The sequence below is a fragment of the Carassius auratus genome, chromosome 44, assembly GCF_003368295.1.
Source record: "Carassius auratus strain Wakin chromosome 44, ASM336829v1, whole genome shotgun sequence".
In the NCBI taxonomy this organism is placed as follows: domain Eukaryota; kingdom Metazoa; phylum Chordata; class Actinopteri; order Cypriniformes; family Cyprinidae; genus Carassius; species Carassius auratus.
Window position 1 is genome coordinate 14,606,507 of NC_039286.1, and position 22,718 is coordinate 14,629,224.

Sequence of the window (22,718 nt, forward strand, 5' to 3'; positions counted from 1 at the left end):
TTTTTAATTGCATAAATGACAGCTGGTCAAAATAACAAATGTTTTCATTTACTGTGTTTGAAAAAAATCTAGATTTCTTAACTCTTCTGAAGTTAAATCATTGGTAAACATGTCTGATAATATGGCATGCTTTTTGTTATTTTGACCAAGAATGCTCTAAATAACAACATTTTAGTTTCAGATTTGGAAGAGAGGTCATCAGTAGTGTACAGAATAAAACAAATTAAATTTCACTCAAACACATAATTATAAATCATTGACTGAGAATTGTCAAGTGGTCTTTTAATTTTTCTCCTGAGCTGTCAATATTATTGTCATTTTAAATACCGTTTTATGCCACTGAATATAAAATTATATTGTAACAGCATAAAATGGAAGAAGGCCTACACACTTCCAAATGACAACAGACTTGTCTTAAAAATTTGTTAGAATATTTACATTGTGGAAATTAAGTATTCGAATAGTAGATAGTTGTAAATAAACTTTTTTTTTGTTTTTTTTTTTACAAAAAGTGCAAAGTAACGAGTAAAAAAAAAAAAGAAAAGAAAAATGCACAACTAACTTGTATGGAGATTTTTCCATCTACAGATTTTTCCAGGACTTCTTTTCTCTGTAAATAAAGGGTGCACACTAATGTTTAAAAACACAATCACTACTTAGCAGTCAGATGTCTGTAAGCACAGAGGCACAGATCACTAAACAAGACCAAATCTGCAGATCAAACTTTTTTTTTGTAGAAGCATGTTTTAAATTTGAACAAACTCCTCACCTCTACACCACGTTATGTACGAGAAGCATTATAAGTAAATATGGCCGATAAATTGTATCACCAAAAATTATTGCGGTCATGTACATATATTGCGCAATAATCACTATATTGATTATTGCAATCTAAGTCTAGCTATATGTAATTTTATTAAATTTATGGGTTTATGTACATTGTTTTTATATCTAAATGCATTCAAATTGCCTTTAGGATACTAAATAAAGACAAACTAAACAAGAAATGTTTAATTATTTAACAAACCGCATGTTCACTGATGTCAACAAGCAGGTAAACGTATAAAATATTTCATCTTTTTCTTTTTAAGTGTTATTGATTTATTTAAAAATTTTAATTTTAACTATTACATTTTTAGTAGCATTTTACTTTTATTTAAAATGTTTTTTTATTTTATTTTAATTATCAATGTTTTATAATTTCTTTCATATTAAATCTTTGTGATTGAAAAAGTTTTAATTAATTATTGTTTTATTTATTGTTTATAAAAAAATTGTATGATTTTATTCGTTTTCAGATTTTTTTACAATTATTTTAATTTGACATTTTTATGATTCAATTCATTTTCAGTAAGCGTTTAATTGTTTTTTAATTATATTGCATTTTTGTTGCTTCTTTGTTTTGTTTCATGTCTCTCTTTCTCTTCTGTTTCAGATGGACAGAACACCTCTGCTCATCGCCGCAGAGCGGGGACACACCAACGCAGTCGAGATCCTCACTGAGAGGTTCAAGTCATCTGTGTTAGCAAGAACAAAGGTGATCCACTTTTTAAATGGATGAAAAAATTCTCAATTAAGTATAAACTTCATCAACTGAACCTTATGAGCTGAACCAAATAATCTGTCCTTCACTAAGCGTATGGAGGTATAAAATGAATGAGGAGCAGCTCAGATCATTATATAAAAATATGTATGTATATATATATATATATATAATATATATATATATATATATATATATATATATATATAATATATATATATATATATATATATATATATCTCTGACTTGTGATTGCAGACTTTTTGTGTGCAAATTTGAGCACAGTTTGAGACGTTGTTGTGAGACACGTGAGATTACGTGAGTCTGAAGAGATCTTGTTAGAGATGGCCCAGTGGTCAGAGAAAATAATTACAATCAAGCTGGTCAGAGTGCATCCCAAAAAGTTGGTTTAATACAGCGAAGTGGGGACAAACGCCATGGACACATACTGGACTACAAACAAAAACTGTACAAAACAGACTGCAACAATGTCCAAAGGAAGGCTACACCAAATAAATACATTGGTTCAATTTGCAACAAGATCTCTCCTTTAGTTTTCAACAAACAAGACTGGGATGATAAGCTCTATAGCTCCTTATTTATAAGGGCTAGCTCCCCCTTCAGACTGTACCATATGAACAAACAGGGTCCATACATACAATACTTTACACAGGAGAAAATAAAATAATAAAACATTACAGATACACAGAAATAACAATCTGCATAAATCCTTGAATACTTAAACACTCCATAAAAAATTTTAAAAGAAAAGAAAAGTAAAGAATTGTTCAGCTGTTATTCACCCTATCCCCAGACAAAACTACTAATGGTTCAGTCCAATAAGGGCATGCTAATGCTATAAAAACAAGTTTTGCTGCATGAGACTGGAAGGCCGACAGTCAAAACAAAAAGTCTGGGGGAAATTCCCACCTAAAATAAAAGGTAATTCTGACTGAAATTAAACTATATTGTGACATTCTTTAAAAAGAACAACGGATTGAACAAAATGTTGGCCAACAATAACAAAAACAAAAAAACATAGTATCATACTCATTTGGTACAGCCACAACAATTACACAACACCATGATGATTTAAAAGAAGGTAAATGCCGGCATGATCAAATAATGATGTGTGCATGTGTATCTGGTCCAGGTAATCTCTTGTCTGTCACCAAGCTTAACTTGTGACAGATCTCATATGTTTTTTGTTTTCTGAACACACAAATGTTATATCAGTGTGTTGTAATCTGTGAAGATGTTTCTAATGAATCTCTCCCGGATGATCCCATACAGGACGGCAACACACTTTTGCATATCGCATCTCAGTGTGGTCACCCTGCGACCGCTCTCACGTTACTGAAGAAAGGCGTCTTGCTGCACATGCCAAACAAGGTACTGGACACATTCATCTATTTTAGTTGACTGATTTTCTCAAGCTTGAATGCTTGGACCCAGTTGTTCGAAATAATTCAATTTTATTTCAGCTATCAAATTGGCTTAGATCATCAAAAGAAGAGAAAGTTTTCTGAAATCAGATATAATCACATAGCTTTTGATTCTGGATCAGACCTTTAGTATTTGTTGTTCAAAGTGTTTTAATGAATGAAACTGAGCCAATGTTGATTGGTGTTGCGTCATGACGTAATGTGTGACGGCATACGCGGAAGCTATAAAAAGGACGCTGGCACACAACAGTGATAGCTTTCTGTTCTTCTGCAAGCCCTCTCTGTCCTGTTTGTCTTATTTGGTGTTGTATTGTCTAAATAGTCACAAGCATTATTCTGGCGAGCAGTTTCACGAGGTGTGTGCATCCCTGCCCACATTATCACGGGTGGGGACCAGTGTTTGGAATAACGGCGTTTAAAAGAACGGCATTAGGTAACGCCGTTATTTTTTCAGTAACGCGGTAATCTAACTAATTACTTTTCCCGTCGTTACAACGCCGTTAACGTTACTGAACGTTAAATGAGGTGCATTACTATGCATTGATTTAATAAACTATGCAATCCGAATGCACCCCTGGCTCACACAGCGAGTGAGGAGGTGGGTTAATGATGAGAAGCGATTATGATTGGCTAAGGCAGAGTCATGTGTTTCATGGTAGCCAATCAGAGCCAGTGTTTTTACACACATGTCGGCACACGCAGCTGCGCCAGCGGCGCCAAACACACACACACACGCAACAGCTACACACAGATTCGCAGCAGAGATGGCGAGTCAGGAGCAATCCGATTAAAAGTTGGCATTTTCAAGGTGGAGATATAAGCACTAACTTTACTTCAAATTCATTGTGGTCAAAGGCAGGAACGTGCATGTTATGTGTACATGTAATGTGTGACATGCATCTACAAAGCTAGTGGCCAAAAACACTTTTCTTACAAAGATAATACTTGAAGTGCAGGATAAAACTCTTGCTGTCTGTTGACGTGCAATAAATATTGAAAGTTATGTACCTGTCTGTTCTACTCATTTCAACTGACTTGTGAAAACTGCAAAAAAATAAAATAAAAGTACAAATTCTCTGACATGTAGCAAATTATTATTATTATTATTATTTTTTATTTTTTTTACAGTAATGCAAATAGTTACTTTCCCTGGTAACAAGTTACTTTTATTATAGAGTAATTCAGTTACTAACTAAGTAGTGAGTAACTATAACTAATTACTTTTTTAAAGTAACGTTCCCAACACTGGTGGGGACACACACCATAAGTCTGTGCATTGTTTGGGAGTGCAGCATGTGCGGGCAGCTCTTGAGGGGGCTGCTTGCGAGGATTGTGAGAGATTGCCAATCCGTGTGCTCCGCTCCCGCCTGGCCGCTTTCAGTGGGGATGGCCAGGCTCGCGAGCCCCGTGGTGCAGGACAACGCTCTTCATGGGGCTCGCAGATGGATCTGGCGGGGGATCTCGAGACTGCCGAGGCACACTCTCGTGATTCATCCGCAAGTTCCGATGCTCTCTCGCCCCGCGGCTTCTTCCGCACCAGTGGAGAGCCCGGTGCTTGAGCTGTCTGCTTCCGAGGAAGGGTGGGCGAGAGAACGGTTATGGGATGATGCCCCGGGTGGAACAGCCCCTTGCCACTTATTTGGCCCCCGAGTCGGCATCATCCCTAAAACCCCGGTGCTGCCCACTAAACCATGCCGTGATACATCTGTGTTAGTGGGCAGGACTTATATGGCTGCGGGTCGGGCTGGCGCTAGTCTGCATACAATGGCAGTACTGCAGGCGTACCAGGCCGACCTTCTTAAAGATATTGATGAGGGCGAGGGTCCAACCCCGGAAATTATTGCGGAGTTGAGGAAGGCTGCAGATTTGTCTCTCCGAGTCACCAAGGAAATGGCCCGTGCTATCGGCCATTCCATGGCGGCAATGGTGCTCTCAGAGAGACACTTATGGTTTAATTTTGTCAGGAATAAAGGAGAAGGACAGGGCTTTCCTCCTTGATGCCCCGATTTCGCCTTCTGTCCTGTTTGGCGACTCAGTTAATATCGTCGTCGACAGGTTTCAGGAGGCCAAGAAACAGTCTGCAGCGTTTAAACAATACCTCCCTCGCCGCTCGAGGCCTAAGAAGCCTGCCCCAAGCGGGAAGCCGCAGCCATTCGCCAGCTCCTCTGCCTATAGACAGGCGCAAAAGGAGAGCTTTGCTTCTAGAGGCCCCCCTCAACCTAAGCCAGGCGACCTGAGGGCCGTCCTGCAGGCAAAGAAGGCTTCAACGAAGAGGTCCTAGCCAGCCTAGGCCCTCTGCGGGCGGCCCCACCCATGGGGGAGCGATCAAGGTCGCCTCCTCTGCGGAGCCCGCAGGAAATCGATGTCGACTTCCCGCCGTTAAGTGCGCTTCGGGACGCATCGGTCTCCAGCGAATGCGCCCTGCACTGTCCACCTCACAGGCTTGCGGCCAGGAAGCATTCACGTCCGCACATCGAGAATCGTTTTTGGTCGAACCCTGCCGGAGATTCGCTTCAGGGGGCCAAGAACGAATCCCGATTAATAACCTTGAAAGGCTAGTCCCCTTAGTAGAGTATTTTGATGCATGGAAAAATCTCACAAATATTTCTCCTTGGGCTCTGAGCACCATTCAAAAGGGGTACAGACTACAGTTCAGTTCCCGCCAACCAAAGTTCAATGGGGTGGTCTGGACTGTAGTCAACCCATACCAGAGTCGGGTATTGGAGCAAGAAGTAAACTCTCTGCTGGTAAAGGAGGCTATAGAATGAATTCCTCCTCCAGACAGGGAGTCAGAGTTCTACAGCCGCTACTTCTTAGTTCCCAAGAAGGATGGGGGGTTGCATCCAATAATAGATCTCAGGCACTTGAATCGGTCTCTGAGGAGATTCAGGTTCAAGATGCTCACTATTACCAAACATCGTGAACCAAATTCAATCCGAGGATTGGTTTGTTACGATACATCTGAAGGACGCATACATACATTTCCATCCTTCCATCTCACAGGAAGTTCCTGAGGTCTCGCCCTCTATGCAGACTGGTGCATCAGATCCTTTTGTGGTCCCAAGGTAAATTGTTGTCTCTCAGAGCAACATACATCCCAGGGAATCAGAATCAGGGAGCAGACATCCTGTCGAGGCAGGGCTGAGGCCCGGGGAATGGAGACTCCATCCCGAGGTGGTGGAGTCAATATGTCAGAGGTTCGGCCCAGTGGAAGTGGATTTATTCGCGTCTCGAGAGACGACTCACTGTCCACTGTGGTTCTACCTCACACATCCAGCCCCACTGGGGTTGGATGCCATGGTACAGACGTGGCCGAGGCTGCGTGCCTTTCCCCCGATCACTCTGCTCCCGGGAGTTCTAGAGAGGGTTCGTCGCAACGGCATCAGTTTATTATTGGTAGCCCCATTGTGGCCGGCCCAAATATGGTTCTCAGACATAATATTACTCCTGGACGGCCCTCCATGGGAGCTTCCCATCAGGAGGGACCTGCTGACACAGACAGAGGGCTCAATTCTTCACCCTTGGCCCGAACTATGGAAACTGTGGGTCTGGCCCCGAGAGGCCGGCCTGTCAGCAGGAGTAGTGGAGACCATACTCAACTCTAGAGCTCCCTCCACGAGGAAATCGTACGGCCTAAAATGGAATGTTTTCACCATTTGGTGCAGAGAGCTTGAGGTGGACCCAGTTAACTGCCCATTGGCTTCAGTGCTGGAGTTCCTCCAAGATTGCTTCTCAGCTGGTCTTACCCCGTCCACTCTCAAGATGTACGTGTCTGCCATTTCGGCTTTCCACGCTCCTCTGAGTGATGGGCCTCTGGGGAGACACCCGTTGGTCGTACATTTCATCCGTGGGGCTTGGAGGATGAGACCTGCGGCTCATACCAAGGTTTCCACTTGGCACCTGGCAGTGGTTCTCGGAGGGTTGGTTGAGGCCCCCTTCGAACCGCTGGAGTCGACTGAGGCCAAAAACCTTTCCCTTAAGGTGGCTTTCTTGTTGGCCATTACTTCTCTGAGGAGGGTAGGAGATCTCCAGGCGCTCTCTATATCTGATGGGTGCCTGGAGTTTGCTCCAGGTGACATCAAAGCCATCCTACTTCCTAGGCCAGGCTATTTGCCCAAGGTGCCGTTTAATGTGGCACGGCCTACGGTTCTGTAGGCTTTTCATCCTCCACCTCACGTGATGGCGGAAAAGGAGAGACTTCACTTGCTCTGCCCTGTCAGAGCTTTGAAAATATATATCCAGAGGTCCTCCTCATGGCGGAGGTCAGACCAGTTGTTAGTTTGTTTCGGGTCGCCCAAGAATGGGGCTTCCTGCTTCCAAACAGACCATTAGCAACTGGATTGTCCAAGCTATATCTATGGCCTACCAGGTGTGCAATTTGCCATCACCTCAGGCCGTGAGGGCTCATTCTACCAGAGGCATGGTGTCCTCTAGAGCCCTCCTCTCAGGGGCCCCCATTCAGGAGGTCTGCGATGCAGCAGGATGGGCCACCCCTCACACTTTTATTAGATTTTACAGCCTGGACATTCCATCGACACCTGGCACCCTTGTGCTCTCGTCCTAAATGTGCCTGTGCGCAGCTTCACACTAGGACAGGCAGGGCTCGTTGTGGCATAGTGGGTACTCATTTCCCCCAAAGTGTCATTGGACACAGTTCGATATTCCCTTGAAGGGGAACATCTCGGGTTACGACTATAACCCTTGTTCCCCGAGAAGAGGAATGAGAACTGCGTCCCTTCACCACACCTCTCCCTGCCTGGGAGCGCAGTTCTCAATCCCCTTCTCACACACTGTGCCGATGCTTGTATCGAAATGTGATTGATGGCATTTGAAGCTTTGAATGGAAGATCAGGACAGCTGGTTTGAAAAAAGACCCAATAGACCTCAGAGACCCCAAGCAGACCGCAAAGGTTAAAAAGCTCACCTAAAATATTGTTATCAGCTACCTACCTTAATTATTAACTATGATCACATGCTTGCATGTTTTATATTATTGATCAAGGAAGTTAATCTACTCTCCTGTCTGGTTTGTTTGTCGGACAAAGCAGCAGATTCGACGATATGATTGGTCAGATTGCCTGTCAGTCAATCTCCCTGTGAAAAGTCAGTTGCATCCTTATTGCATCTATATTTGTCATTTTATTTATTCGTTGAGGGTCAGATGAGAAATAGAAAATAGAAAGTGTTGGTTTTATTATTTATTGTGCTGTTTCTGTCTCTTATAAAAACATTTAAAGTGGTCTAATGCTAACTGTTCTGCCTGTTGTTCATTATATCGCTAGTAGTTTGTAATTTGATATGTGAACCTATGATATGTGAGCTCTTATAGTCCAGATTTGGTCATCTGAGTGATCCAATCCAATGCTGCTTTGAAAACTTTAGTTGCATTACATATTTTTGCATTATATTTTTGCACTATAAGAATCAAATTCAATGCATGATATACTTTGCAGTAAATTGAATTCCTTGCATTATAGGACTTAATAATTTTGATCCAGATGAAACTCTTTTGAACAATCAAACCCTGTTTTGCCTTTTAACTCTGTTTAGATCTAGTTTTCCAAATTGGCCGTGGCTAAACTCATTTATCTTATGTGTTCTTGTGCATGGTTGGATGTTGTGTGATGCTGTGCAGTCAGGGGCGTTATGTCTTCACGCCGCGGCTAAAAGAGGTCACACGGCTGTAGTGCATGCTCTGATCCAGAAGGGAGCGCCTGTGGATGGCATGGCTAAAGACGGACAGACGGCGCTTCACATCGCGGTGGAAAACTGCAAGTCGGAGGTGGTGCAGATGCTGCTGGGTTTCGGGGCAAATGTGCAGCTCAGAGGAGGAAAGGTAAGAAAATCTGATTTATCATGAAGACGTTTCCATCAGACTTCAGTGAGGTGTTATTTAAAAGCATCATCTTAACTAGCTTTAAAGAAATAGAGGTAATGCTTTACAGTAAGGCCCCATTAGTTCATGCATTAACTTACAATGATGCATTTGTAACAAAACATTTGGTAGAGTATTTATATATTAACTGTTCATTGTTAGTTTGCAGTTACTCAGATCTATTAAAAAATACAAAAAATAAAAATAAAAACCTTTAATTTTAATAATGTATTATTCAGTTCAGTTATTCGGTTATGCTAATACAGCATTTCTCAGGTTAATTTAGTTTTATCAACTAAAGTAACTGAAACTGAAACCAAAATAACTTAGATAATTTGTTTTATATTTTAATTAATTATATGTAATTTTATATAGAGACATGAAGAAAATATATGAACCCGAAAAACTAAACCATAAAAATAATAATTAAATAAAATAAACATTGACTGAAATAAAATTTAAAAATATGTATTTTAAAAAATAAAAATTAATAATACAATAATAATAATAATAACAATAATAAAATGAATAATATTTTTCAGATAGTTAACAAAGCAACATTTCTTATTGATTTACTAAAATAACAAACTGAAATTGAAAAAAATATAAACGCATACATTCATAAACTACTGTAACATGTTGTTAGTTGGAAAAAAACTGTTAACAGATATACAATATATTTAAAAACTTAATTTAATACTAAATAAAAAAAAGTTTTAATACTAATTTCTAAAACTAAACTGAAAATTGAATAATGATAATAAAATAACAAGCACAAAACAAAATGACTAAAACAATACAAAATGTAAATTAAAACAGAAAACATAATAATAAAAGCTAATTAAAAATATTAATAAAACCATTATAGTATATCAATGATTCTAAAATAATACTGTTATTAGTAAATATTGAAATTAACATTAACTAAAATTAATATACACTTTAGAACGGTCGTTCATTATTAACAAATAGAGCCTTATTATAAGATCTTATAGAGTAATTTTTATTCGCCAGGATGTTTTATGAGTTTATAAAAGTTTACAGTGAATGAAAGGAAACCATTGGTTCATGTGTGTATCTTTTATAAAGGCGAGGGAAACCCCTCTGCACATCGCAGCCAGAGTGAAGGAAGGTGAACAGGTGGCTGAAATGCTTCTGAAGAGCGGAGCCGATGTGAACGCAGAGCAGGAGGTCAGTCAGAAGAGGAGCGTCACCGCTTCACTGTGTTAACAGAGACATTAAAGGATTACTCCACTCTGAAATGAAAATTTTATCTAAAAAATTTTAATTAATCACTGTGACGAGTGGGGCGGGGTCGAGAGCCATGGGAACGGGTCGAGGCCAGTGGAGTAATTGGAAATGAGTCTCGAGTCCCATGGAAGAGCTCCATAAGCATAAAAGAGGAGTTACGACAATAAAGGACGAGAAACAACCAAGCCTGGGTTTTATTTTGTGTTTTGGTTTTGTTTGTGCGCGGTAGTCGTCCGCGAGGGGCTGTCACTCTGTTTTGTGTTTATTTTGTTATTGAAGTTTTATTTAAATGACCGCCTCCTTCTTCCCGTACTACAAATGTTTTATATTGTTACATTCGAGACCGGTGAGTTGCGCAGGTGTCGCTCATTTCCAATTACTCGACCAGCCTCGACCTCGACCACTGATGGCAGATGGACTATTTTGACTACTTTGTGGGACCTAACAGTGTAAGTTACTTGGCAGTCAAAGGGACAGACAAAAGCCTCCCGGTTTTCATCCAAAATATCTTCAATTGTGTTCCAAGACGAACAAAGCTTTTATGGTTTTGGAACATCATGGGAGTAAGTGACTGATGACAAAATAAAAATTTTGGGGTGGAGTATCCCTTTAAAACAGAATTTTCCTCTCTGCTCAGAACGGAGAGAGCGCTATGCATGTAGCCGCGCGTCACGGTGCTCTGCAGATGATACGAGCGCTGATCCAGGAGGGCGGAGATGTGACCTGGAAATCTAAGGTACTTTTTCAAACATTTAGTCCTGGAAAAATACTGTATTTTAAAGTGAGAAAATACAAAAACAGCAAATTAAATAAGAAATTATACGATTTTATTATTTTATAAAATGTACTTATTAATATTATATTAATTATTATGTAAGTGAAATGACATGAGGGTAAGTAAATGATGTCTATATTAAAATATGTATGTGTTCTGTTTTTTTTTTTATTGTATTGTTTAATACCGATTGATTATGCTCGGTTATAGGTTGGTGAAAACCCTCTCCACGTTGCGGTACGTCACTGTCACGCTCACGTGGTGGAGGAGATTTTAAACTCTCTGAGCAATGAGAGAAGCAGTCAGGAGGCAGAGCTCTGTGTGCGTGAAGGGAACCAGGTTAGACTCACAGATCAAAGAGAACGACTTTATAAACTACAAAAGCACCAGAGACATATGAATCCCAGCATGATTTTGTTGTGTTTGGTGCCCCCTGCAGAAGGGCGAGACGCCGCTGCACCTGGCAGCCGAGCTCAGGAGTGATGCCGTGCATCAGGTGGACGAGGACACCCGCATCATCAAGATCCTGATGGAGCATCATGCTGACGTCACCGCTGTCACCCGACAGGTGGGTCTTGTGCTGTTCAACAACAGACATTTTCACATAAAACTGGTATTGTGAACCTGTTGTTTGTTCAGAGTGGAGAGACACCTCTTCATTACAACGCCAGGGTGGGAAACACTGCCGTTCTTCAGGAGATGCTCAGTAACGTCCCCTCCAACCAGCTCCAGACCGCCATCAACAAACACGCCAAGGTACAATCAACAAAGAATCTGCCTCACATCTCAGAAAGATCTCGGAGTGATCCGACACTGAATAGACTCAAATGTTTTCTTTTCCCCCACACAGGGTTTCATTTTGTAATATAGTTTTAAACTATTATAGTTATTATTATTTTTTAATTAGGTTTTATCTTTATATTTTAATGTTACATTTTAATTTTGTTATGTGCTTTTGTCAAAAAAAAGTTTATGAAAAAATAAAAAAATATTTTTTAAATCTATTTTTAGATTTTTATTATGTTTTTATTACATTTTTATATTTTAGTTTTATTTCCATTTCAGTCATTTATTTCCAGTTAGTAATTGTAGTGCTTCAACTTAAAATTATTTCAGTTAGTTACCAAGGCAACACATCTAATTTATTTAGTTTTCATCTAATATTAGTATTATATTTGATTTAGTTTTACCAAATATTTTTTTAATAGTTTTATGTTGAGTTTTTTTTAAATGTATTTTTTAAAATACTGTTTAAGTTTAAATCATTTTTATTTGATCTATTTTTAGGTTTCGTTTTATTTTTGTTTTACCCAGTTAGTCATTTTAGTGCTTAACTTTTAAGTTATTTCAGTTAGTTGCCAGGGCAACATGTCTAATTTTATTTACGATGTATTTCATCCAATATTTTTATTTTATTTTAAATATGATGCATACATATTACAGCTCCACTGTAAGCAGTTTGGTCCATTAGTGTGTAAGTGTGTGTCTGTCTGTGTGTTTAATTGTTGGTGTGTGTTCATATGTGTCTTACAGAACGGCTGGTCACCGCTGCTACTGGCTGCAGAGCAGGGTCACACAGAGGTCGTGAAGATCCTGCTGCAGAACAATGCTAGAGTGGATGTGTTTGATGAGGTTAGAGAGACGATTAATTACTGAAGCGGCTTATTTTCTGATGCGTTTGGATCAGTGCTATTTACTGTTATGAATTAGTTTTTATTAATTATTAGGGGTGTATCGATACGCATATTCGTATTGAACCATTCGGTACGAGGCTTTCGGTTCGGTACGCGGTACGCATTATGTACCGACCGGTTCGTTGGACTAATTAATTATATAAAAAAAAAAAAAGTGAAATATAATGTTATGCGTTCAACAAGGTAGCCCAATAACCCAAACTACGTAACAGGCAGCGCCCCTGACACCCCCGAAGAAGAAAAAAACACCAACTTATATGTTTATGTTAGGCTACTCAGTCAGGCGCTCGCTCACTCAGTACGCGCTGAAGGCTCGTTGCAAAATAGCCAATGCGTTTAACAGACCAGAAATAGAAGATCCTCCAATAACCAACAGGTCTGGTGTTTGGGTGCACTTTGGATTCCCTGTAAGCTATAATGGTGATGGCAAGAGAGTGGTGGATAAAAAAACAACGGTATGTCACATCTGCTACATGACAATAGGGTACACCAGCGGCAATACAAAAAAAAAAAAAAAACACCAGCGGGAATACTTGAAACATGTCAACTCATTTACGCCGACATCACCGAAAAAAAGGAGAAACATACACGCAACAAACTATGTCCGCAGCATTTATAATAATAATTCTTTACATTTATATAGCGCTTTTTCTAGACACTCAAAGCGCTTAAATAGTCAAGGGGTATCTCTTCATCCACCACCAGTGTGCAGCATCCACCTGGATGATGCGACGGCAGCCATATTGCGCCAGAACGCCCACCACACACCAGCTTACTGGTGGAGAGGAGACAGAGTGATGAAGCCAATCAGCAGATATGGGCATTGTTAGGAGGCCATGATGGTCAGAGGCCAATGGGCGAATTTAGCCAGGATGCCGAGGTCACACCTCTACTCTTTACGAAAGACATCCTGGGATTTTAAATGACCACAGAGAGTCAGGACCTCGGTTTAACGTCTCATCCGAAGGACGGTGCTTGTTGACAGTATAGTGTCCCCATCACTACACTGGGGCGCTAGGACCCACACAGACCACAGGGTGAGCACCCCCTGCTGGCCTCACTAGCACCTCTTCCAGCAGCAACCTAGTTTTCTCAGGAGGTCTCCCATCCAGGTACTGACCAGGCTCAGCCCTGCTTAGCTTCAGTGGGCAACCGGTCTTGGGCTCCAGGGTGATATGGCTGCCGGCAGACATTTAGACAGACATTTCCAACTGACTCAAACAGGGCAAAAGACATCACTGCGGCGATTGGTAGGCTACATTTACGTTACATTTACATTATATTTACCATTCATTCTATCATCACCATTAAAGCTTACAGGGAATCCAAAGTGCACCCAAACATCTAGATCTTCTATTTCTGGTCTGTTCAAATGCATTAGACTTTTTGCAACGAGCCTTCAGCGCGTGCTGAGTGAGCGAGCGCCTTAGGGGCTGTTCACATATTGCGCCTAAAAATGCGTGGAAAACGCTAAGCGCGTCTTTCTCCTCCTTTCCAAAGCGCTTGGGCAGAAGCGCCCCTGAGGCGTCTGCCTTTGCTAAACAACAATGACGTGCTCTCTCCATGAAGATGCTGAAATTTCAGCAAAGGATAAATGGATTTGCAGCTCTAAAAATCGCTTGCAGTAGGCTAGCTCTGCTACTAAATTTATTTCAAAATTGCAATCCATATACAACTATGATCAGCTGTTCCTTCATCTTGGCTGAGCTTTCAACGTTGTTACGGGAAAGGATGAAGCTGATTGGTTAGTTCTTGTCACATGACCCTCGGTGCGCTTGCGGCATTCTGAAAAGTTGAGATGTTTTTACATTTTGCTGTATCTAAAACGTACCGAACCGTACCGAACGGAACCGAACCGTGACATCATTGTATCGTATCGAACCGAACCGTGAATTTTGTGAACAGTTACACCCCTAAATTATCGTAATATTGCAATATGTAATAGTTATTTTTTAGTAATTGCTGTATTTACCATGGCATGTTCATGCATACACCAAGAAACTTGTAACATAGTAACAATATTAATTTGCAATAAAAATTGTCAAGAGTCAAGAGTTTGGTTACAAAATGTCATAAATGTTTAAAAATGTAGAATTTCCGCTAATATCAATATTGTATCTGGTTAGTATTGAAAAGTAATTTTTTTATTTTATGCAAAATTCGATATTCGCAGAGTTATTAGTTCATGTTAGGAAAAAAAGGGAGTAAACGGTGACAAACGCCAGTCTATTTCTCTGCAGAATGTGATATATCTGCTCAACCAATCACAGTGCACCATTCCCCAAACTCTAGACAGTAATGGCAGCTCTTAAAATAAACCTGGCATCCTAGTTTTACTCATCTACTTTGTACTTTATGATCAATAAACAAGGGCTTCACTATAAATCGCATGTGATTTGTCATGCGCATCTCATCAGTAAACCCGATTCTGAGATTAAAAGTAAATCTCCATCATGTGCTTTCAGATGTATAGACAGAGCCAAAGATCATCGACAAGCTACGCAATATCTTTTTAAAGAAACTTTAGCTCGACTGAGTGCAAAGGCTCAAAAGGGCCCTGCTGTAGTGTTTTAAGCACTAGAGACAGGTCACAAGAGGGTATTTAGGGGGCCGGGAAGGATTTAACCTCCTGGCCCCTCTAAGGAACCTGATGACCAGGTCATGCTTACCCACCGACTTCCCTTCTACAAGGTCATGTTACACAACAATTGCACCAACCTGAACTTTGAGGATGGAGGGAGACAGCCTTTGCTCTAACCCTTGCTGCAAAAAGGAAAGCACAACCCTGATTGTGCTTATTCAGCAGTCTTCTGGACAAGAAGAAAACCACTCTATGACAAGGTTCCACTTCAAGGCATAAGCGTGTCTCATAGATGGTGCTCTCACCGAAGTGATGCCATCAACTACCTCTTGGGGTAGATCACCTAGAACCTCCAAGTCCTGTCTAGGGACCAGACAAGAAGTTTCCAGAGGTCAGGACGTGGGTGCCATAGGGTGCCCTGTCTCTGAATCAGTAGATCCTTCCTCAGAGGAATCTGCCAGGGAGGGAGTGTTGCAAGGAGCACTAGTTCAGGGAACCAGGTCTGAGTGGTCCTGCTCTACGTCCTCCCTGAGCTTGCACAGTGTCGTTGCACAGTGGATCACTGGGAGAAAAACACATACTTGTGGAGGCCCCGTGGCCAGCTGTGTGCCAGTGCACCCATGCCGAATGTTCCCTCAGTCAGGAAGTAGAACAACTGGCAGTGAGAGGTCTCTGGAGAACAAACTGGTCTACAGCAGCTTCAAAATGTCTCCAAACAGCTGGACCACCTGGGGATGGAGCCGCCACTCTCCAGAATGCGAATGGCATGAAATGTGAATGGCATGAAGTGACCTCAGAACTTTCTCCAAAGGAGGAGGTGGCGGGCGAGTTGTGACATGCGACAGGAGCGCAGACCACCTTATTGGTTGATGTATGCAACAGTTGCTGTTTTGTCCTTTCGGACCATCATGTGCTTGCATCAAAGTGCCCTTTGAAATGGTCCAAGGCAAGGTGTACTACTAACAACTCTAGGTAATTGATATGCAAATGAAGATGCACACCTCAGGACTCGGCCATGAAGCCAGTGCTGAAGCAGTCTCATATGCAATAGCCCTAGTGGAGTAAGTGCCACTGCAGCAGCCATATGCTCCAGGAGCCTCTGAAATGGTTTCAGTGGAACCTCCATCCTGCCCTTGAACGAATTTGCATATGTTGCTTTGTGAGGCGTGCTGTCTGTTTGACCAAATCTAACTCCATACTGAGAAGAGAGAAACTGTGTTGTGGAGAGTTTGCTCTTTTCCCAGTTGACCCGAAGACTCAAAGGTCCCTGTGCTCCCACAACTGATCCCGAGACTGTTCTAGTATGAGCCAATCATTGAGATAGTTGCAAATGCGAACACCCTACTAAGGTGGTTTGTGAGCGGGCCAGAGAGGGGTGAGAGTGTGGGGTGCAAGGCTCACCTGGTTCCACAGATTGGCATAGGGTGCTTGATTAGGGCCTTTGTTGACACTCTTAAGCTACTCACAGCTGCGGATAGGTGGAGGCAGAAGCTGGCCTCCAGGGCAGGATGTGTTGGATCGCCTTTTGTCTGCTTCTGTGCATTTGAGAACTGCTGGACAAAGCTGTAAACTGTGTCGCCGAAGAGGCAAAGCATAGCTGTCTAGTGTCCGTTTCCCTGGGTGTCCACTAGTGGGCCCACTTCCCCTTAGGCACTTCACCATAGGCACTAGAATTCCTTTCGTGATCCCAATCTTCTCGTCCTCTGAGATTCCTCGTCTTCCGAGTTCCCATTCCTGTTCCTTCCCTGTTTGTTTTACTTTGGATTGTCTTCTGGTTTTGACCCGGATTGTTGGATTATTCTTTCGATTACCTAATTAAACATACCTGCTTTTGGATCTCTCTCTCCCCGTGTCTTACTGGGTCGCAATTGTCACAGATGGGCCCTCAGATGTTGGTTCCCTGGTGGGTTTTCTATCCCTGTAACCCTCAAACCCTCTGTGTTACTTCCGGAAGTAGTTTTCACCTGGCAGCCTCCAGGAAGAGCCTTAGATCTCAGCAGAGGCAATGGAGCTCCGCCCCGCTGGAGTTGGCAAAGCCTGGTCTGCAGCTCCGAAATGGTCATCTTCCTGCAGTGGGAACATGAGTCATCCACGTAAGTCAACTCAGTGTGTTTAATGCCCAGACACGTGAGGCAGTGATCGTGACCATCACCCGGTGCCAGGTAACAACCGCATCCAGAAACAGGTGAATTGCAACCTTATAAGGACGATCCGTCATCTTTATAAAGTCCCACCGGTGAAGTTCTTTTAGAGTAAATGCTTTTTTAGGGAAATGCTTTTTTTAGTGCTGAGGCGCACACGGGAATTGGCCGCACTACCCACTCCACACAGAACGGTATTCTGTGTTGATGCCATGAAATGTAAAATCAATTTATTTTCCCCTTAAAATGATACATTTTCTCAGTTTAAACATCTATGTTGTATTCTGAATAAAATATTAAAATTTTAAACTTCCACATCATTATATTCTATTTTTATTCACAATTTGTAAAGTGTCCCAACTTTTTTGGAATCAGGTTTCTGTATATATATAAAATTCACGGTTCGGTTCGATACGATTCACTGGTGTCACGGTTTGGTTCGGTACATTTTAGATACAGCAAAAAGAAAAAATCGGCAGATAAATTTCCTTTATTTAAAAAAAAAAAAAAATTATTTATTAAAACTAACAAAGTATGTTTTTTGTTTTGTTTTTTACATTGCACAACGATGGAGCTATTCTTTACCCATCTTCTATGGTGTTTTCTTAGCAGCATACTGTATAAAACAAAAACAGCTCCTTATAAAAAAAAATGAAAATGTTATATTGTTGTAGTAGTTATGAACAAATACAAAGATGTTTTTATATGGAACTCTATAACTCTTTATATTGAGTGTGTTTTTACTCAATTGGTTCTCTATAGGGTTTATGTTTTTTGGAACAAAGGAGGAATTACGGTCTGGCTGAAATGGGCTCGTGAAGGAATATTGTAGGCTAACGGGGCTCAATTACATTAAGCATGTTCTCAAAACCTGCGTTTTCCACTACAGAGTAAGGCGCTCGCTCACTCAGTACGCGCTGAAGGTTCGTTGCAAAATGGTTAAAGGGTCTTTCTCACAGGACGTGGCATGCGCGGTGCTGGACCCTGGGCTCAGCGTTGCCCTTCAGATACAACGCGATTTGCGCTGCACTATTCCAAGAGAAAAGTAGGTTGAGTTTTCAAAACTGCCCGTGCATACGTTCTATTTATAACAGTTCTTCTATCTAATAACGTGCAGGCCTGTTAATTATATCGTACTGCTCAGGAAATTCCGACACAGTACAGTACTAGTCCATTTTGATTTCCGTGCTTGTTTGGATCCCCCGATCGATTGGTAAAGTGCACCCAAACACCAGACCTGTTGGTTATTGGAGGATCTTCTATTTCTGGTCTGTTAAACGCATTGGCCATTTTGCAACAAGCCATCATCTCTCTATTAGTTTTATTGGATCTTAGTGCTGCGTTTGACACAATTGACCACAACATTCTCTTGCATAGACTTGAACACTTTGTTGGCATCAGTGGAAGTGCATTAGCATGGTTTAAATCGTACTTATATGACCGCCATCAGTTCGTAGCAGTGAATGAAGATGTATCATATCGATCACAAGTGCAGTATGGAGTACCTCAAGGCTCAGTTCTAGGGCCGCTACTCTTCACGCTTTATATGTTACCCTTGGGAGATATCATCAGGAAACATGGTGTTAGCTTTCACTGTTATGCTGATGATACGCAGCTCTATATTTCCTCGCAGCCCGGTGAAACACACCAATTTGAAAAACTAATGGATTGTATAGTCGATATAAAAAATTGGATGACGAGTAATTTCTTACTGCTAAATTCAGAAAAAACAGAGGTGTTAATCATAGGGCCTAAAAACTCTGCTTATAATAAACTAGAACACTGTCTAAGACTTGATGGTTGCTCTGTCAATTCTTCGTCATCAGTTAGGAACCTAGGTGTGCTACTTGATCGCAATCTTTCCTTAGAAAGCCACGTTTCTAGCATTTGTAAAACTGCATTTTTCCATCTCAAAAATATATCTAAATTACGGCCTATGCTCTCAATGTCAAATGCAGAAATGTTAATCCATGCATTTATGACTTCAAGGTTAGACTATTGTAATGCTTTATTGGGTGGTTGTTCTGCACGCTTGGTAAACAAACTACAGCTAGTCCAAAATGCAGCAGCAAGAGTTCTTACTAGAACCAGGAAGTATGACCATATTAGCCCGGTCCTGTCCACACTGCACTGGCTCCCTATCAAACATCGTATAGATTTTAAAATATTGCTTATTACTTATAAAGCCCTGAATGGTTTAGCACCTCAGTATTTGAATGAGCTCCTTTTACATTATACTCCTCTACGTCCGCTACGTTCTCAAAACTCAGGCAATTTGATAATACCTAGAATATCAAAATCAACTGCGGGCGGCAGATCCTTTTCCTATTTGGCGCCTAAACTCTGGAATAACCTACCTAACATTGTTCGGGAGGCAGACACACTCTTGCAGTTTAAATCTAGATTAAAGACCCATCTCTTTAACCTGGCATACACATAACATACTAATATGCTTTTAATATCCAAATCCGTTAAAGGATTTTTAGGCTGCATTAATTAGGTAAACTGGAACCTGAACACTTCACATAACACCGTACTTTCTACATCATTAGAAGAATGGCATCTACGCTAATATTTGTCTGTTTCTCTCTTGTTCCGAGGTCACCGTGGCCACCAGATCCAGTCTGTGTCCAGATCAGAGGGTCACTGCAGTCACCCGGATCCAGTACGTATCCAGACCAGATGGTGGATCAGCACCTAGAAAGGACCTCTACTGCCCAGAAAGACAGCGGAGACCAGGACAACTAGAGCCCCAGATACAGATCCCCTGTAAAGACCTTGTCTCAGAGGAGCACCAGGACAAGACCACAGGAAACAGATGATTCTTCTGCACAATCTGACTTTGCTGCAGCCTGGAATTGAACTACTGGTTCCGTCTGGTCAGAGGAGAACTGGCCCCCCAACTGAGCCTGGTTTCTCCCAAGGTTTTTTTCTCCATTCTGTCACCGATGGAGTTTCGGTTCCTTGCCGCTGTCGCCTCTGGCTTGCTTAGTTGGGGTCACTTCATCTACAGCGATATCATTGACTTGATTGCAAATTAAAACAGACACTATTTCAACTGAACAGAGATGACATAACTGAATTCAATGATGAACTGCCTTTAACTATCATTTTGCATTATTGAGACACTGTTTTCCAAATGAATGTTGTTCAGTGCTTTGGCGCAATGTATTTTGTTTAAAGCACTATATAAATAAAGGTGATTGATTGATTGATTGATCATCGCGTACTGAGTGAGCGAGCGCCGGACTGAGTAGCCTAACAACGGTTCAATACGAATACGCGTATCGTTACACCCCTGATATATATACATATATATATATATATATATATATATATATATATATATATATATATATATATATATATATATATATATATATACAAACAGTATATAACATTTTTGTTATACAATAGCATTTGTGACTTTCAGTTGTAGGTTTTTTATGAATCTGAATCTCTGAATATCTGTGTCCTGAAGAACTGCTTCAAAAATAATGTATTGAGGATTTATATGAAATCTCATCAGGAGGGGAAGGCCGCCATTCATCTGGCTGCAGAACAAGGTCATCAAGACATTGTGGACATCCTGCTAGCCCATAACGCCTTTGTGAACACCAAGACCAAACTGGGCCTAACGCCTCTGCACCTCAGCGCTCAGAGCGGCTCGGCGCAGCTCGTCAGGTTGCTGGTGGAGACCCATCAGGCCAGTGTTGATGCTCTCTCTCTGGTAAGAACTGAAAGCTCTGTGCTGATAAAATATGATCTTAAACCCAGAGATATTAAACTGCACAGCTCTGTTTTACAGAAAAAGCAGACGCCGCTGCATTTGGCAGCCTTCAGTGGACAGCTGGATGTTTGCAGCAGCCTGTTAAACCTGAAAGCTGACATCACTGCCACAGATATTGTGAGTGCATTAACTAATATGAATAAATAAAAACTTAATGTAAAGTGATACCACAATAAACCTTAAAATATGTTAAAACAAGGTTTACATCTTAAAATATAAACCTTAAGTTATGATAAAACCTGTTTATATAACGTTTGAGGTAAAACAGGATCAGTTATTTTCAATATTTTCTTTATAAGTCTGAGTCTTTGTAGCTGTTTAGCTGACAGAACTTCAATAATAATAATAATAATAATAATCCTACTATTTTGTGTTATTGAACTACAACATTGAACTTGAAAGAAGTGAAATAAATAAATGAAAAATAATAATTTTATAATAAATCTTTACACAGGCAAGTTTATTCTATAACTGCTCAAAATTCTGCATAAAGACTGTAAAATATATATAAAAAATATTTATATATCTTTAATTCAGAATTATTTACGTTTTAATTAATACATGATTGTATAGTAATAATTTCATATTTAAATAATTTAGTATCTTTTCTTATTATAGTAATGTAAATGCACCTTTTCGTGGTGTCAATCCTGATAATAATGACAGTAATCCTGCCATCATGGGTCATGTAGTGGTGTTTGCTGTGTGTTGTTTTAGCAAAATCAGACTCCTCTTCATCTAGCGGTGGAGAACGATCACTCAGAGGTGGTGAAGCTGTTTCTGAGGCACCAGCCAAAATTAGCCCAGCTAGCTAACATGGAGGGAGCGACCTGCACACACATCGCTGCAGCTAAAGGCAGTGTGGCCGTCATTAAAGAGCTGCTCCTGTTTACTCAAGGACCGGCCACACTCAACAACAAGGTCAGGATGTATAAAGCCATTTTATGTTTAATTAGTTTAGTATCATTGGAATACCATTGTAAATATTTTGAAGATTTCTTTTATGTTGTCCATTTACATTTTCTATTTTAGTTGAATTTAGTTTAATTCATTTTAGAACAAAACTTTTGAGTATTTTGGCCATGTACATTTTTCTAAATCAAATTAAACTCAGTTTAGTCTTAGTTTTTATCTTGAAACGAAGATGCTTAATACAAGGTTCTTGAAATCCTTGTGAACTCCACTTAGCTGATTGCAATCCAATGACAGGGACACAAATTTATAAGTACAAGACAGTAGCCTATAGCCTATTTATTTCTAAAATAAAAAAATAAACATTTATAAGGACAAGACAGTAGCCTATAGCCTATATATATATATATATATATATATACACACACACACACATATATACACACACATATATATACAGTCATGGCCAAAAATATCGGCACCCTTGCTAAATATAATCTAAGAAGGCTGTGAAAATTAATCTGCATTGTTAATCCTTTTGATCTTTTATTTTAAAGGTCCCGTTCTTTGTGATCCCATGTTTTAAACTTTAGTTAGTGTGTAATGTTGTTGTTAGAGTATAAATTATATCTGTAAAATTCTAAAACTCAAAGTTCAATGCCAAGCGAGATATTTTATTTAACAGAATTCGCCTACAAAAAACGACCCGTT

The 22,718-nt window shown here is 40.5% G+C and overlaps 1 protein-coding gene across 2 annotated transcripts in view; it reads left to right on the top strand.

Moving 5' to 3' along the window:
- Window positions 1-22,718, top strand: part of LOC113062623 (serine/threonine-protein phosphatase 6 regulatory ankyrin repeat subunit B-like) — a 70,994-nt gene that overhangs the window by 19,148 nt on the left and 29,128 nt on the right. Inside the window, exons 8-19 of one of the 2 annotated variants that reach the window (XM_026232601.1) lie at window positions 1,436-1,537; window positions 2,837-2,935; window positions 8,624-8,824; window positions 9,953-10,054; window positions 10,752-10,850; window positions 11,100-11,228; window positions 11,329-11,457; window positions 11,529-11,645; window positions 12,423-12,521; window positions 20,835-21,035; window positions 21,114-21,212; window positions 21,813-22,016. In XM_026232601.1, coding sequence (XP_026088386.1) covers window positions 1,436-1,537; window positions 2,837-2,935; window positions 8,624-8,824; window positions 9,953-10,054; window positions 10,752-10,850; window positions 11,100-11,228; window positions 11,329-11,457; window positions 11,529-11,645; window positions 12,423-12,521; window positions 20,835-21,035; window positions 21,114-21,212; window positions 21,813-22,016 — 1,581 coding nt within the window. Of the gene's footprint in view, window positions 1-1,435; window positions 1,538-2,388; window positions 2,486-2,836; window positions 2,936-8,623; window positions 8,825-9,952; window positions 10,055-10,751; window positions 10,851-11,099; window positions 11,229-11,328; window positions 11,458-11,528; window positions 11,646-12,422; window positions 12,522-20,834; window positions 21,036-21,113; window positions 21,213-21,812; window positions 22,017-22,718 lie in introns of those variants that run through there. The other variant, XM_026232602.1, reaches the window with a different exon arrangement.